This window comes from Rhinoraja longicauda, chromosome 6, assembly GCF_053455715.1.
Source record: "Rhinoraja longicauda isolate Sanriku21f chromosome 6, sRhiLon1.1, whole genome shotgun sequence".
Lineage (NCBI taxonomy): Eukaryota > Metazoa > Chordata > Chondrichthyes > Rajiformes > Arhynchobatidae > Rhinoraja > Rhinoraja longicauda.
The window spans coordinates 48,403,375-48,418,200 of NC_135958.1; the positions used below are offsets into that span (position 1 = coordinate 48,403,375).

General features: G+C 42.8%; 1 protein-coding gene across 1 annotated transcript in view; it reads left to right on the forward strand.

Moving 5' to 3' along the window:
- dnah9 (dynein, axonemal, heavy chain 9) overlaps positions 1-14,826 on the forward strand; it is a 467,621-nt gene that overhangs the window by 85,458 nt on the left and 367,337 nt on the right. Inside the window, exons 26-27 of the mRNA XM_078400937.1 lie at positions 3,786-3,942; positions 10,418-10,522. Of these exons, the coding sequence (XP_078257063.1) occupies positions 3,786-3,942; positions 10,418-10,522 (262 nt within the window). The remainder of the gene's footprint in view (positions 1-3,785; positions 3,943-10,417; positions 10,523-14,826) is intronic.

Genomic DNA, 14,826 nt, shown 5'->3' on the forward strand with positions numbered 1-14,826 from the left:
ACCAAATCCATATGACTAAGTCTCTGCTAAATCTTGTACATCTGAATCTTCTGGGTCAGCCTAGCATGCGGGACTTTGTCAAATGCCCTACGAAAGTCCGTGTAGACAACATCCACCGTCCTAGCCTCATTGATCAACAACATCTACTGCCTTTTGAAACAAATAGAAACAAATGACCCTCAATAGCATTTATAAGACATGACCATTGAAACAAATAGTTTTGTTTCATTCAGCAACATTTTGACATATGAAGGATGTCTCAAACTCTCATTATGATTTGAGCAAGTGGCAACCTGGAAATGTGGTCATGTTATGCTAAATGGGAGGCAAAACGTATGTGTGGTCTCTGGAGCACAGTTGATTTGCTCATCATTAAGAGTAATGGCACACAAGAAATGTCCTTCAGATATGCCATGCTCTAAAAAGGGCCTATTTGAGTGCCCTTCTCTATATTTGGTTTACTCAGATTTCTAGTATAATACATTTACCTCTGAAACATCGGCTTCTCTTGTCTTCTTAGGGTCAGCTGTAACTTTGTAAGACATGACTATTGCTGGCAAGGTCAAGATTTATTGCCTGTCCCTCATTGTCCTTGGGAAGGTGATGGTGAGCCACTTTCTTCAACTGAACGTCTTCTGTTGGAGATACTTCCATAGTGCTGTTGACCAATGAGTTCCAGGATTCAGACTCGGCAATGGTGAACCAATGATGAGGCTGTGTGACTTGGAGAGGGGCCTGCAGGTGGTGATGCCCCTGGCACCTGCTGCCCACGTGCTTGATGGCAGAATTAGAGGGTTTGATAGTTTTTGTCTGAGGTGGATATTGAGATACCCTTGTTGGATATGGTCGTTGGCGGGCTCTGGTGTGGAATGCAGGTTACTTTCCACTTATTCCATATCTCAGTGAGTTCTTTATTGTCGAGTGTACCAGGTGGAGTGAAATACATTTTTTGCATACAGCTCAGCAAAACTATCCCCGTACATAAGTACAATCACCCCAGTCAGTACAGAATGCACAGAGCAGCCCACTGAGTCCATGTACAAGAGGTGCCATTTTTACACCATTGTACACACCCAGCTACAGCTGGCCACCAAGTCCCATTGCAGCTAAATGTTGTAGTCATGATATCCACCCTCCAGTAATCTCTAAATATCCTGAGTGTTGACAACAGCTATTATTTCACGGTCTCAAGGTCGGTTTATTGTCACATGTACCAGTTAAGGTACAGTGAACTTTGAGTTACCATACAGCCATACCAAGTGAAAAGCAACAAGACGCACAACCACATAAAAGTTACCATAAACATCCACCACAGGGGATTCCACAATCCTTACTGTGATGGAAGGTTCAAACTTCCTCTTTGTTCTCCCGCGGTCGAGGCAGTCAAACCATCTGCAGTCGGGGCGATCAAAGCCCCCGCAGCTGATGATCGAAGTACCCGTCGGGGTGATCGAAACTCCCGCGTCGGGGCAGTCGAAACTCTCCGCGGCACGGAGCTCCCGAGTCGGCCTCTACTTACCAGAGGCCGCGGGCTTCACCATGTTAAAGTCCACAGTCCCCGCGGGTGGAGCTTCGATCCCTGGCGCCGGGCCAGGCCGCCAACTCCACAATGTTAGACCGCAGTGGGGACGGAGATACTACACAGAGAAAAATCACATCTCTGTCCAGGTAAGAGATTGAGAAAATGTTTCCCCCAGCCCCCCCCACCCCCCCACATAAAACAAACCAAGGAACACTAAAACATACTTTTTAACACATACTTATAATAACAAAAAAGAAGAAAGGACAGACAGACAGTTGGCGAGGCAGCCACTGCTGGTGGCGCCACCCGGTGATTAAAGTTGTTAAGTGGTGGGGTGTAAAACCAGGGACAACCTGCTGATTAATATGGATCAGTGCATTCTTAATAAATGGTTGCTGGAAAATGACCAAGAACATTTGCGGGTCTTTTCTTTCACTGCTGTGGGTGGCACAATGTAGTTCAGTCCAGAGCAGAAATGGGACACTGATATTCTCTTTGTTCTCATACCACATCCAGTAATACACTCACAATGACATCATATTGCAATCTAAATTATAACCTGATGCAAGTATTCTTATCTAAAAAATGGGCTCACATCTGCTGGGAAAGGGAGAGGTTCCATGCAGTGAAAGCAGTATTTGCCTCCCACCACCCTCTCTCCCATTAAGATGAGGAAGTTTGCACCTTTGAAGCACAATGTTGGTATCTCTGGGAATCAGTTTACTGCGGTGAAATGTTTTTTCATTGATAGTTCCCTTCACACAAATTTCATGCAATGTTTCATGACTACAGCAACACATTAGTTAGATGTCACAAAAGTACATAAGTAACAGAACCAGATATCCAACCAGAATGTACACAGTGAAGTCCAGTTATCATCAGACATCTCCCAATGTAATACAGTATCTAGTTGGCAGTAGATGAGGTGGTAGATTAGAGGCACATCAGCTGATGTTTTGCTGCTACCAGACCTTCATGAAGGGTTTTGATCTTTATTTCTTCCTCTCTTTCTATGTTCTTTTAATTTGGTTGCTGATCATCACTGAAACACTGAAGGAAAATATACAGCAATGGAGTCATTGGTCTAAGAATGTAGTTGGATCCTCCTAGCTACAAGCAGGTCAAGTGCGTAGACAAAACTATGGCTGATATGGAGACGTGTGAAGTTATCCACTTTGTAAGAAGAAATGTTACACAGGATATTAATTAAAATAAGGATGACAATAAATCTTGGTTTTCAGGACGACCTAGGTGCCCTTGGGAAAGGAGCACAGAAGGCTAATGTGCAGAGGGAGCATGTAGTCAGGAAGGGCCTTCTTTGCAAGAGGATGAAGCACAAAAGTCATAAAGTTTTGCTGGAAGTGTACAGAAGTTCAGTTAGGCCACAGCGGAGGTACTGTAAACAGTTCTGATTTTAGGACTTGGGGATGGATAAGGGGGAGTTCAAAGAGTTACCGTGATTGATTCCAAGTAAGAGGAGATTATCTTATGAAGAACCATTTAGCAGGTTGGGACGATGTTCCCAGGACTTGAGAAGAATGGGAGGTAATCTTATTGAAGTATATATGAGATTTCGAGAGGTTTTTCAGGCTAAAAGCTCAAAAGGATGAAGTGATAACGGGTCTCAAAGGAAAAGAGTCGTGAACGTTTTGAATTTTGCACCAGAGAGATGTGGAGGCTGTTTCTTTAATTATATTCTATGCTGAACTCAATAGAATTTCTGACTTGCGGGGAATCGAGGATAATGGGGACCAGTTGGGAAGAGAGCTGAGTCCAAGGTCAGGTCTGACGTGACCTTACTGAACGACAAAGCAGGATGCATTGACAATTCTGGCTCGTTATGTTTCCATGTTTTAAGACATCATTGAAAAATAATCTAGGTTTTTACTCCCACACCTAATTTATATTTGAGATAATTCTAATGCTCATCGCACATTGATTGGTTTGGTCCAACACCAGTTTAATGCGCGTTAACCATGTTCATGGCCATGTTCTTGAGGCTGAACACAATTTGTCTGCATGGAATCAGCCGTTGAAAAGAATCCTTTGGTTATCTTGGCATATTGTGGTGCCTTGGGGTGTCAGGGGTTACAGGGAGAAGACAGGAGAATGGGGTTAGGAGGGGGGGATAGATCAGCCATGATTGAATGACGGAGTAGACGATGTGCCAAATGGCCTAATTCTGCTCCTATCACATGACCTCATGTTTATATGCTTTATTCTGAACGTTGATCCATGTGTGCATTTCATTGTTTGGTTTCAGATGTTATATCACGTTGACCCAGTCTCTACACCTGACCATGAGTGGAGCACCAGCAGGACCTGCTGGAACAGGGAAGACTGAAACCACGAAAGATTTAGGCCGAGCCCTGGGAATCATGGTTTATGTATTCAACTGCTCTGAGCAGATGGATTACAAGGTATGGTCTCATCCCGAAACAACCACTCACATTTCATCCTTATTAATCTTACCTAATGTAACTTTCATTTATTTTTAGTTTAGAGATACAGCGCAGAAACAGGCCCTTTCGGCCCACCGGGTCCGCGCCGACCAGCGATCCCCACACATTAACACTATCCTATATGCACTCGGGACAATTTGTTTACATTTGCCAAGCCAATTAACCTACAAACCTGTACGTCTTTGGAGTGTAGGAGGAAACCGAAGATCTCAGAGAAAATCCACGCAGGTCACAGGGAGAACGTACAAACTCTGTACAGACAGCACACGTAGTCAGGATCGAACCCGGATCTCTGGCGCTGCATTCGCTGTAAGGCAGCAACTCTACCGCTGCACCACCGTGCCGCCCATATTTTCTTTGTAGCAGGCAATTATTTCATAGAACATAGAATACTACAGCACAGGCACAGGCCCTTCGGCCCACAATGTTTGTGCCGAACATGATGCCAGGTTAAACTGATCTCATTTGCCTGTACATGATCCATATCCCACTATTCCTTGCACTTCCATGCGCTTTTTTAAAAGCCTCTTAAACACCATTATTACATCTGCCTCCACCACCTTCCCGGACAGTGCATTCCAAGCACCCAGTATGATATGCCTGTAATCTTTGTACCGCGTTCAAATGCAAAAGTAACAAACTTGGTTTATAAATCACACAGCTAGATTCTAAGCTCCGTTGGAGGTGAGACTTGCTCAGGTTTTACGATGCTAAAATGTGCATTGCATGGGAGGCAGCAGTATTAAGAAAGCAACACTTTGGAAGCCAGACTAATTAGCACCACAATATTCATCTGATTGGTGAAGTCCTCGATATCAAACTGAAGGTACAGCTGAGGAAGCATAGGTTTACAAAACACATTTTTGCCATGCTGGCAATAAAGCCTTTCTTGCAAGGTCATTAAATATGATTGTTTCAGTCTTACAAAGTAGTGAGAAATTGGTCATTGTTGTGCAGAGATTCTATTTTTGCCAGTTTAACGTTGCTGTTGGTCATCCTCCATCTGAAACGTACCCTTCTTTTCGAATTGTACCTCTCCTGGATTTTCATTTTAAGATTTATTTTAATATATAACACCTCTCTTCTTTCTGGTGCTACAGATCTTTCTGAGTAATACACCGCGTGAGTCAGTGAGCAACTCCCAACCACACACCCTTTTGGGACGAACAACTTTCTGATTATACCGTTCATTCTCTCCCACTCCATAAGGTCATAAGTGCTAGGAGCAGAATTAGGCCATTCGGCCCATCAAGTCGACCGCCATTCAATCACGGCTGATCTATCTCCCTCCTGACCCCATTCTCCTGCCTTCTCCCCATAACCCCTGACACCCTGCCTTAAAAATATACATTGTCTTGGCCTCCACAGCCTTCTGTGGCAAAGAGGGTCACCACCCTCTGACTAAAGAAATTCCTCCTCATCTCTTTCCTAAAGGAAAGTCCTTTAATTCTGAGGCTATCACCTCTAGTCCTAGATCTTTCAATAGTGGAAACATCCTCTCCGCATCTGCTCTATCCAAGCCTTTCACTATTCTGTACATTTCAATGAGGTCCCCCCTCATTCTTCTAAACTCCAGCGAGTACAGGCCCAGTGCCATCAAACGTCCATCATATGTTAACCCACTCATCCCTGGGATCATTCTTGTAAACCTCCTTTGAACCCTCCCCAGAGCCACCACATCCATCCTCACATATGGTGCTCAAGATTGCTCACAATACTCCAATTGTGGCCTGACCAGCACCTTATAGAGCCTCAGCATTACATCCCTGTTTTTGTATTCTAGCCCTCTTAAAATAAATGCTAGCATTGCCTTTGCTTTCTTTACTGTCGATTCGACTTGCAGATTAACTTGCACCAGCATTCCCAAGTCCCATTGTGCCTCTGATTTCTGTATTCTCTCTCCATTTAGAAAATAGTCTACGCCATTACTCTTACTACCAAAATGCATGACTCCACACTTTGCTGTACTGTATTCCATCTGGTTCCAGTCCCTAAGGAGTTTGTGACAGATCTTTATTGTAACCTTCCTCTGGGGAAACAATTGTAATTGAAGAATCACTAGCGAGTTTGTATATGTACAGATGAGTTTGCTCTGCTACTTTATTGAACTGAATTAAAGGCACAAATCAGTCTGCCTGTAGTTACAACAGCCTGGTACACAAAGAGAGGGAGTTATTTATGTATTGTATTGCTTCTGTCAAAATTGAACCATGTTTGTGATCTTGTAAATTAAACTGAAATCATAAACCACTTCACCCTATGATAGTTCTACTAAAATTACCAATCCCTGCAAAGTGATAACATTTGGACTGAGCTGGCTAATACAGTTTCACATTTCCCACTGTAATACTCACATGAGTGCCTTCATACTGTTCCATGGAGACTAAGTATTTTTCTCAAATCAAATTGTTAAGAAGCCTGAAACCTAAACAATGCAATACTTTGAATGCTCAGCAGGTTTGACAGCGCAGATGGAGAGAGAAAAATAATTAATATTCAAACATTGACCTTTCATCAGAACTGGGAAAACTTAGAGGTAAGATTAGATCTTTGATACAATGGATAGGATATCTGCTGTCAAGGAGGGACAATATCACCCCCATTGACAGAATGATGGAGCCGGGGGAAAAGAGTAGTGGTGAGGCAATCGTGAATAACAGAATGTAGGTCTGGAGGAGGTGTAAATAAGAGCAGATGAATAAATGTGTGAGCAGGAGCAGAAAGGGGAAGGAGAAAAGGAATAAACTATCTGAGTGCTGTCAAGATGAACCACAAGCTTAGGATTGGTGACTGTTTGAAATTGTTGAGCTCGATGTTGAGACAAGAAGGCTGTAAAATACCTAGTCAGAAGCTTGCATTGGGCTTGGTTGGAACAATGATTAAACATAGAGACATTGGGATGGGAGAAGGGTGGAAAATAAAGGTGACTGACAACAGGAATCCTTGGGCATGGAGCACAAGATTACAGACAGAAAGAAGGTGTTCTGGAAAGTAGTCCTTTGCTCTGAACTCAATATTATCAATGTAGAGAGACCATCTAGTGAACAGTGAGAGCAGTATTCTGGAACACCTCTGTTATCAGGCTTCTGAACGGCCCTTCCATAAGCTAGGGTACTGTCCGATTCACATCTACTCCATTGAGGACATTGGACACTGTCCATGGAACTGGTGCTCTGTATTCTCCACTCGCTACCTTCTCCTTTGCTCTATCTATTGTACTTGAGTTTAGTTTAATTGTATTTATGTATAGTATTGTCTGATCTGAACGGATAGCAGGCAAAACAAAGCTTTTCACTGTACCTCAGTAAACGCGACGATAATAAATCTAAGCTAGTACAATAAATAGGGAAATGTACAAGTAAATTGCACTTCCATTGGAAAGACAGAAGGTGGGAAAGGAGAAGAAAGTGAAAATGTGGCATCCGCAGTTGAATGAAAATGTGTTGTGAGGAAGAGGAAGGTTGTGAGGCATTGGGAGCGATGGAAGATTGGAACCACAACATCCACGAGGAAAATAGTTTTGGAGTATAGTTTTATAATGTTCCACCCCTTTGAGTATGGTTGTTGAGGAAGTGACAAAGGTGAATGATGAGGGTCGGATAGTGGTTGTTGTCTACACATACATCAGCAAAGTGTTTGGCAAGGTCCCTCATGGTAAGTTGGTCCTGAAGATCATGCCACATGAGATCCATGGTGTTGGATCCAGAACGTGCTTTATTGTAGAAGACAGATAGCCGTGGTAGAGGGGCGCATTTCTGACTGGACGTCTGTGGCTAGCGATGTTTCCCATCGATCAGTAGTGGGACCTCCGTTGTTTGTAAGATATATTAATGGTATGGATGAAAATGTAGATGGTTCAAATAGTTATTTTACAGATTACACTGCAATTGGTGGAATTGTAGATGGCGAGGGGGATTGTCAAATGATATAGCAGGATAGAGATCACTTGGAAATTTGGGCGGAGAAATGGCATTCGGAGCTTCATTTGGACAAGTATGAGATGATGAATTTTGGGAGGTTAGATGTAAGAGTAGATTATACAGTAAATAGCAAGACCCTTAGCAGCATTGATGTAGAGAGGAATCTTGAGGTGCTAGTCCATATTCTCTGAAAGGGACAACACAAGGCGGATCGGGTGGTGAAGAAGGCTTGCCTTCACTAGTCAGGCATTGGGTTTAAAAGTTGTGAAATCATACTGCAGCTATAAAAAAATCATTTATGAGGCCACATTTGGAGTACTGTGTAGAGTTCTGGTTGCCACACCACAGGAAGGATATAGAAGCTTTGCGTAGGGTGAACCAGGATGTTGCTCGGCTACAAGGTGAGGTTCGAGCATCAGCAGCTGAAGTGCAACCTAATGGAAGGAGTGATGGAAAATTGTGAGAGGGATAGACAGGGCAGCGAGTCAGAATCTTTTTTCCCAAGATAGAAATATCAAATAAAAGAAGGAATAGATTTCAGATGAGAGGGGGAACGTTTAAAGTAGATTTATGAGGGTGTAAAAGATGCTCACCGAGAAATACTTATGTTTTACACGGTGGTTGTTGCCTAGACCAGGCTGTGTAGGGAATGTAGTAGAAGCAATGCAATAGCTATATTTAAAAGACTTTTAAACACTCACATGAACAGGCGGGGAGTGGAGGGACATGATCTGTGCAGGCTGATGGGTTTGGGATTTACATCATGGTGGGCATAGACATGGTCTGTTGCTGTGCTGTACTGTTCCGTGTTCTGAAAACATGGTGGAGTACTCCAGACTTTAAGAAAGTCTAAAAAGTAATTTTTACTTACTCAGATAGTTTGAAAGTTTTTTCCAGGTTCTACTGTCAATTGCTGCCAGATAATCATTTTCTTGTGAAGTAAAAATCAGGTGATTCATTGCAGAATGAAAGGACTGGCTTCCATGCAGATTAAAATGAGGGTGCTTCAGTGTTACTGCATCAGTCCAAGATAATTAAATGTTTGACATTCGATATTTATGATATATTTTGACAACTTTATACAGCCATTTCCATTATATCTATTTACATAATTTTCCAGTTGGGCCAGGCACTGTACAATGAACAGATTGGTATGAATAATGAACAAACTAGAATCAAGGAAGCCGAGTCTTTACAATACAATGATTGTCGCAGTGTTACATCGTGCCAGAATTCAGAAATCAAACATTTTAATAACTGTTTGAGGGACACATTTTATATCACATTCTTGTACTTGTTATTATAGCAGGCATTTGACAACTTATTTATAGCTCGTTAATTCCTCTGCTGAATTGCCCTGCAAAAATATTGTTTTGAAGATATGAAATGTTTGGTATGATATAGTTACAGATAATGTCAAAACGTTGTTTTTAACACTCTGATAAAGACACAATTAACACCATAACTATAACATTTTGTTGATATTGTGGCAGTTATCCAAATGTATAATCTTGATTTTTAAATGTTAAAAATAGTCAACATAAAAGCTTTTTTTGTTTTAATATTAATGTTTGCAACAGTCGCTGTGGGAATCGTAATTAAATATTTTTGAGGACCAGCCAACACTTGTACTTTAAAACTAAAAAAGGTCTTAAGCAGCACATAGACTGCTGCACAGTCGTGTCTAATTACTGATCTAATTAATCGGAGCTTCAATTAGCAATTAATTCTAGGCTCGCATCTTTTGCATCCATGTGAGAGTGATTTAATATCTGTTTATCATCTTCTCAAAAATATGTAACTTTCAGTTGCACGGAGCTCCCTTAGTACTTCACTGTTGTGTCAACATAGACATTGAGTCTGTGGTGAGGTTCAGACCCATAACGTTCTAACTGCCAATGTTACCACTAAGCCACAACAGTAATTAAACTCAGGTTGAAGAGTGTAAGAAGCCAGCTTTTGCCTGAGCTTAATTTTTTTCTCTTATGACAGGAAGATTTTTCAGATTGCCAGGAGCCCACCATACTCTGAGGCTCCAGTGAATATTCTTCCAAAGCTCAGCTTAATATATCCAGGGGTTGCAGTGCTGCCGGAGCTCACTGGATTGCCTCTCCGGCACATCTGGAAAAAAACCCCCAAAATAACCAGCAGGGAATTTTAACTAGCAGGCAATTTAACAGCAGCCGTTCCAGCACCAATGACAGCTCCGTCACCTAAAAAACTAGCACTGCAACACTGAATATATCAGAGAAACCACCAAACAAATGATCAGACGAACGAGGAGATCAAATAAGAAAAGTGTGTCATACGGTGAATTTCACCCTTGCAACATGTCGGAATAATGGGATAAATGTTCATTTCATGTGCTAGGGTAACATTTGCTCCCGATGGAATTCTGGGTTGCCCAGGTAGCAGCTTCCTGCCTGGCTTTGGCTAGTGCTGTGAAACCGTATAAAAAGGTAGTAAAGACGACACAATGTTAATTTTGTGTTTTTGTGTTGTTTGTACTCCAGTCATGTGGCAATATTTACAAAGGCCTAGCACAGACGGGTGCCTGGGGTTGTTTTGATGAGTTCAACCGGATTTCCGTTGAGGTTCTCTCTGTTGTAGCTGTACAGGTAAGTTGAGAGTTTTCATTCATTGAACCATCATGTTGCTCACAGACAGACACCCTTGCCAGAGCTGTACGTACCCGAGAGGGACTCTTGCGTTCCCTTTCAAATCGAACGAGTCTCCTGCGGCCACTGTATTTCACCTGTCTATCTGGATGCTTTAATATTTCGATGACCACTCTTTCCCCATCCTCCTGCCCAATCATTGCAGCAGACATTTAATAATTAGCGATACTCCTTTGCAGCTGAAACTCTAGAAAAATCAACCTCCTTGGGTAGGTGTTTGGACATTTTACCAGCAGTCTAACGTCGTTCAGTGCCCTGTTATAAATCTGTTCTTTGTTGGCGATGCCTGGACTCGGGCCTGAATGGTCAGTTGTGTGCTTTCTGGCATGTCCCTTTAAGGGCTGGCTGCAGAGATTGCACTTGTGAGATTCAATGTCAGCAATTGAGAGAGTTTGCAACGTGTCAGTAGTATACACAGTGCTAGGACTGGCTCAGCATGGCCTTACACAAGGAAACCTAACCATGCTGCCCTGTGCACCTGAGCATTCCAACCCAATGATCTCTGGAAAATCCCTGAAGCAGCACTAGATTGGTCCATAATACTCTTAATCACATTGGAAGGTGGTAGCACCAAATCTGCAGGCTACATTTCTTAATTCTCACCCTCATGCTTATGAAATCCTTCAAGGAAAAGTGTACGGACAAATTATCCTCCATCTAATGTAGTCAGGTGTCTGTTATAAATATATGTTTATTGTAAAAGTATGGATATTTTGTACTGTGCCTTTGGCCTGAAATGTTTCAACAAATTATTATCCTCCTGAGAATCATCATCAGGTTTTCTGAAAGGGGCCTTGATTTCAAATTTCACAGTCCATTGACAGTGTGGAGATCAAGATCACGACGAATCCATGTCCCATGTTCCCATTTGACACCGTCCTTTAAAGTCTACTCCAGTCAAGCAAAGATAGAAAATTTCATTGCTAGTACCCCAGTGTGACTTTAGGCGTCTTAGTATCACACTACCATAAACACCTGGCAGGAAGCACCATGGCCACACTAACTTAAAAAAAACCTTTCTGGTTAGATCCTGAAGTACAGTAGGAAACAACATGCTTCTCAACCCCTGAGAACCTTGCCTCTTTGTTGTGCTATTGTCATACATTGTTCAACATCTTGCACAACGCTAACTGGATGCTAATCATTATTCCTGGGTTTCACCAGCACTCCAAGGGTCATTACAAAATATTTACTGTCAGATGTTATTCCACCTGCTTTGAAAGGATGACTGAGGTTGCGGTCACGGTGGTGTGCTTGTGAGAGGCCACAAGCAGGATTCCACATAAGCAGTAATTCTTCTCTGCACAAACAGTAGGATTTTGGAGACAGATTCTGGTACAGCCTCATTCAAAGCAGGATGATCGAGGTCCATGGGACACATTCAGAAGGGAGAGTTGGGGAGACACAGATCTCAGTGTCATAGCCCATTTAAGGTGCAAAGCAACGATTAATTAATGAACCTCAGGTAGTGTAAGAAAATAACTGCAGATGCTGGTACTGTGGTGGTAATTGTTTTAGTGTGGCTGTTGAAATTCATCTAAGACCAACAGGTCAAAAATTCCCTCTCTCCTCTTTCCCACCTCACTTGAATATTGGATCTCATTAACCGCCCTCTGATCTGCAGTACACCTCCCAGAGTCCAGCAGTGTGAGACAATGTTGTTGAAACACTTGAGTTGTAATTGCACCGTATTGTATCTGAAGACTATATTTCACCTGTTTTACTGTGTGGTATTTATCTTTGATAAATATTTGAATTTGGATAAATGGTAATGGCTGTTGAAATAATTAGAAGTACCATTAGGTACGACGTATTATTGCCTGCCAGAAAGTGTGTGTGGTCATTAAAGGATTAAAATTAAAATGTCAAAGTGCAAGTTCCACTGTAATATTTGGAAATATCTCTGAAAGGTCACCTCTCACAAAAAGAGTTCAGATTCGCTTTGGCGTAACGGGGTCCTGTAGATTTTAAAAGTCATTTTGGATGAGTCACAACTTTGTAGCAGACTCTTTTTCATTCGTTGCCTTTTGGAGAGAGTGAAGCAGCAGGAGAACCTTCGAAGCAAACTGACCAGGAGAGAATGAATGACACTCGTGATACTGCAGTTGCTGCGTTGTGGTATTTTGCATAGGTTTATGATTTACCAGCTGTTGCTGGAGCTCCATCACTCTTCAAGTCTAGACTTGTTTTATTTTTCAGAAGCTAGCATCACTGTAATTACGGCAACCTGCATTCACGTATTAGTAATCTGCACTAATCCGCTTTGTTCACCAGAGTAGGTGTGCATTTCTTCCCTTGTTATTAACCAAAGAAAGCCCCAATACATCCTGCACACTGACATAGTCATAGAGTGATTCAGTGTGAAAACAGGCCCTTCGGCCCAACTTGCCCACATCGGCCGACATGTCCCAGCTACACTAGTCCCACATGCCAGCATTTGGTCCAAATCCCTCCAAACCCATCCTATCCATGTTTCTGTCTAACTGTTTCTTAAATGTTGGGATAATCCTTGGCTCAACTGCCTCCTCTGGAAGCTTGTTCCATACACCCTCCACACTTTGTGTGAAAAAGTCACCCCTCAGATTCCTATTAAATCTTTTCCCCTTCACCTTAAACCTATGTCCTCTGGTCCTTGATTCACTTACTCCGGGCAAGAGACTCTGCGCATCTACCCAATCTATTCCTCTCATGATCTTATACACCTCATCCTTCTGCGCTCGAATGAATAGAGTCCCAGCCTACTCAACCTCTGCCTATAGCTCAGAGCCTCTAGTCCTGGCAACATTCTCGTAAATCTTCTCTGTACCCTTTCCAGCTTGACAACATTTTTCCTATAACATGGTGCTCAGAACTGATCACAATATTCTAAATGCCGCCTCACCAACGTCTTGTACAACTGCAACATGACCTCCCAACGTCTATACTCAATACGCTGGCTGATGAACGCCAATGTGCCAAAAGCATTTTTGACCACCTTATCTTCTTGCGACCCCACCTTCAGGGAACCATGCACCTGTACTCCTAGATCCCTCTGCTCCACAACACTCCCGAGTCCAACCATTCACTGTGTAGGTTCTGCCCATGTTAGGCTTCCCAAAATGCAACACCTCACATTTTTCTGCATCAAATTCCATCAGCCATTCCTCAGCCCACCTGGCCAATCAATTAAGATCTTGCTGCAATTTTTCACAACCATCTTCACTATGCAAAACCACCCACTTTTGTTAGTCTAAATTGAAGGATTTAAATTTAGGATTGAAGGATTTAAAACTGGTTCAAATGTAGTCTAATGTAATTTGCACGATACTGGTGGAAAAGACATTCACCCATTTTATTTCAAACTTTTGGAATGGGGATATTCCACTTAAAATCCATGTAATCTCCAAAATCTATGTCAGTCTTTCCTATAACTTGAAATATGCTTGAAGTTGTCTTCCAACTCAGTTTTTGATCCTGCTTGAGGACTGAAACAGCCATTAACCAAGTCGCAAACAATACGCTGTGGCGCGTCGAAAAAAGCTCGAAATAAAGGCAAGGAGCCGGGTATTTCGGGAGGTTTGAATTTAATACGTTTGCTAGACCGGTCAAGTCTGCCCGAGTGAAATCGCGCCCAAAACCTCGTCCTTTATAACCGTAGCAAAGGGCCGCCCCCCTGGACCGGTCCATTCCCGTGCCGAGGGGTCGGTAGTGGTATGGCCCGACCCTTGGGAGCCCCACAACGCTTACAATCTCAGTGCAATTTTCTTCTTGCCTTCTCACTCTGTCCTCAGCCTTTGATGTGATTGTGGACCCCATCCTCATGCAATGTGTGTACACTCTTGTGTTCCTGATTTAAGTAGAAACAAGGCCTGCAGATTCTGGTTTATACCAAAGATAGACACAAGGTGCTGGAGTAACTCAGTGGGTCAGGCATGTTCTCTGGAGAAACAGAGCGGGTGACTTTTCGGGTAGGGGCCCTTTCAGACTGAAAGGAGGGGGTGGGGGGGGTGGTGGGGGGGGGGGTTGTGAAGAGCTGGAGGCTAGAAAAAAACAGGACCAATTAGGTCTGGCAACAAATGAGCTCAGGCAGGACGGTGCCTGGTAGGCCCATTGTTAGCAATGGTTATACAGACCATTGGCAGGCTGCAAATGCAGTTCAATAGTCTCTATGGATCTTCATTAAGTACCCTCGAGTGCTGGAAATTCATTCCCACTACTTCAAGAGAAACGATGCAGTGCAGTTGAACATCATGTTGTCTCGGGGA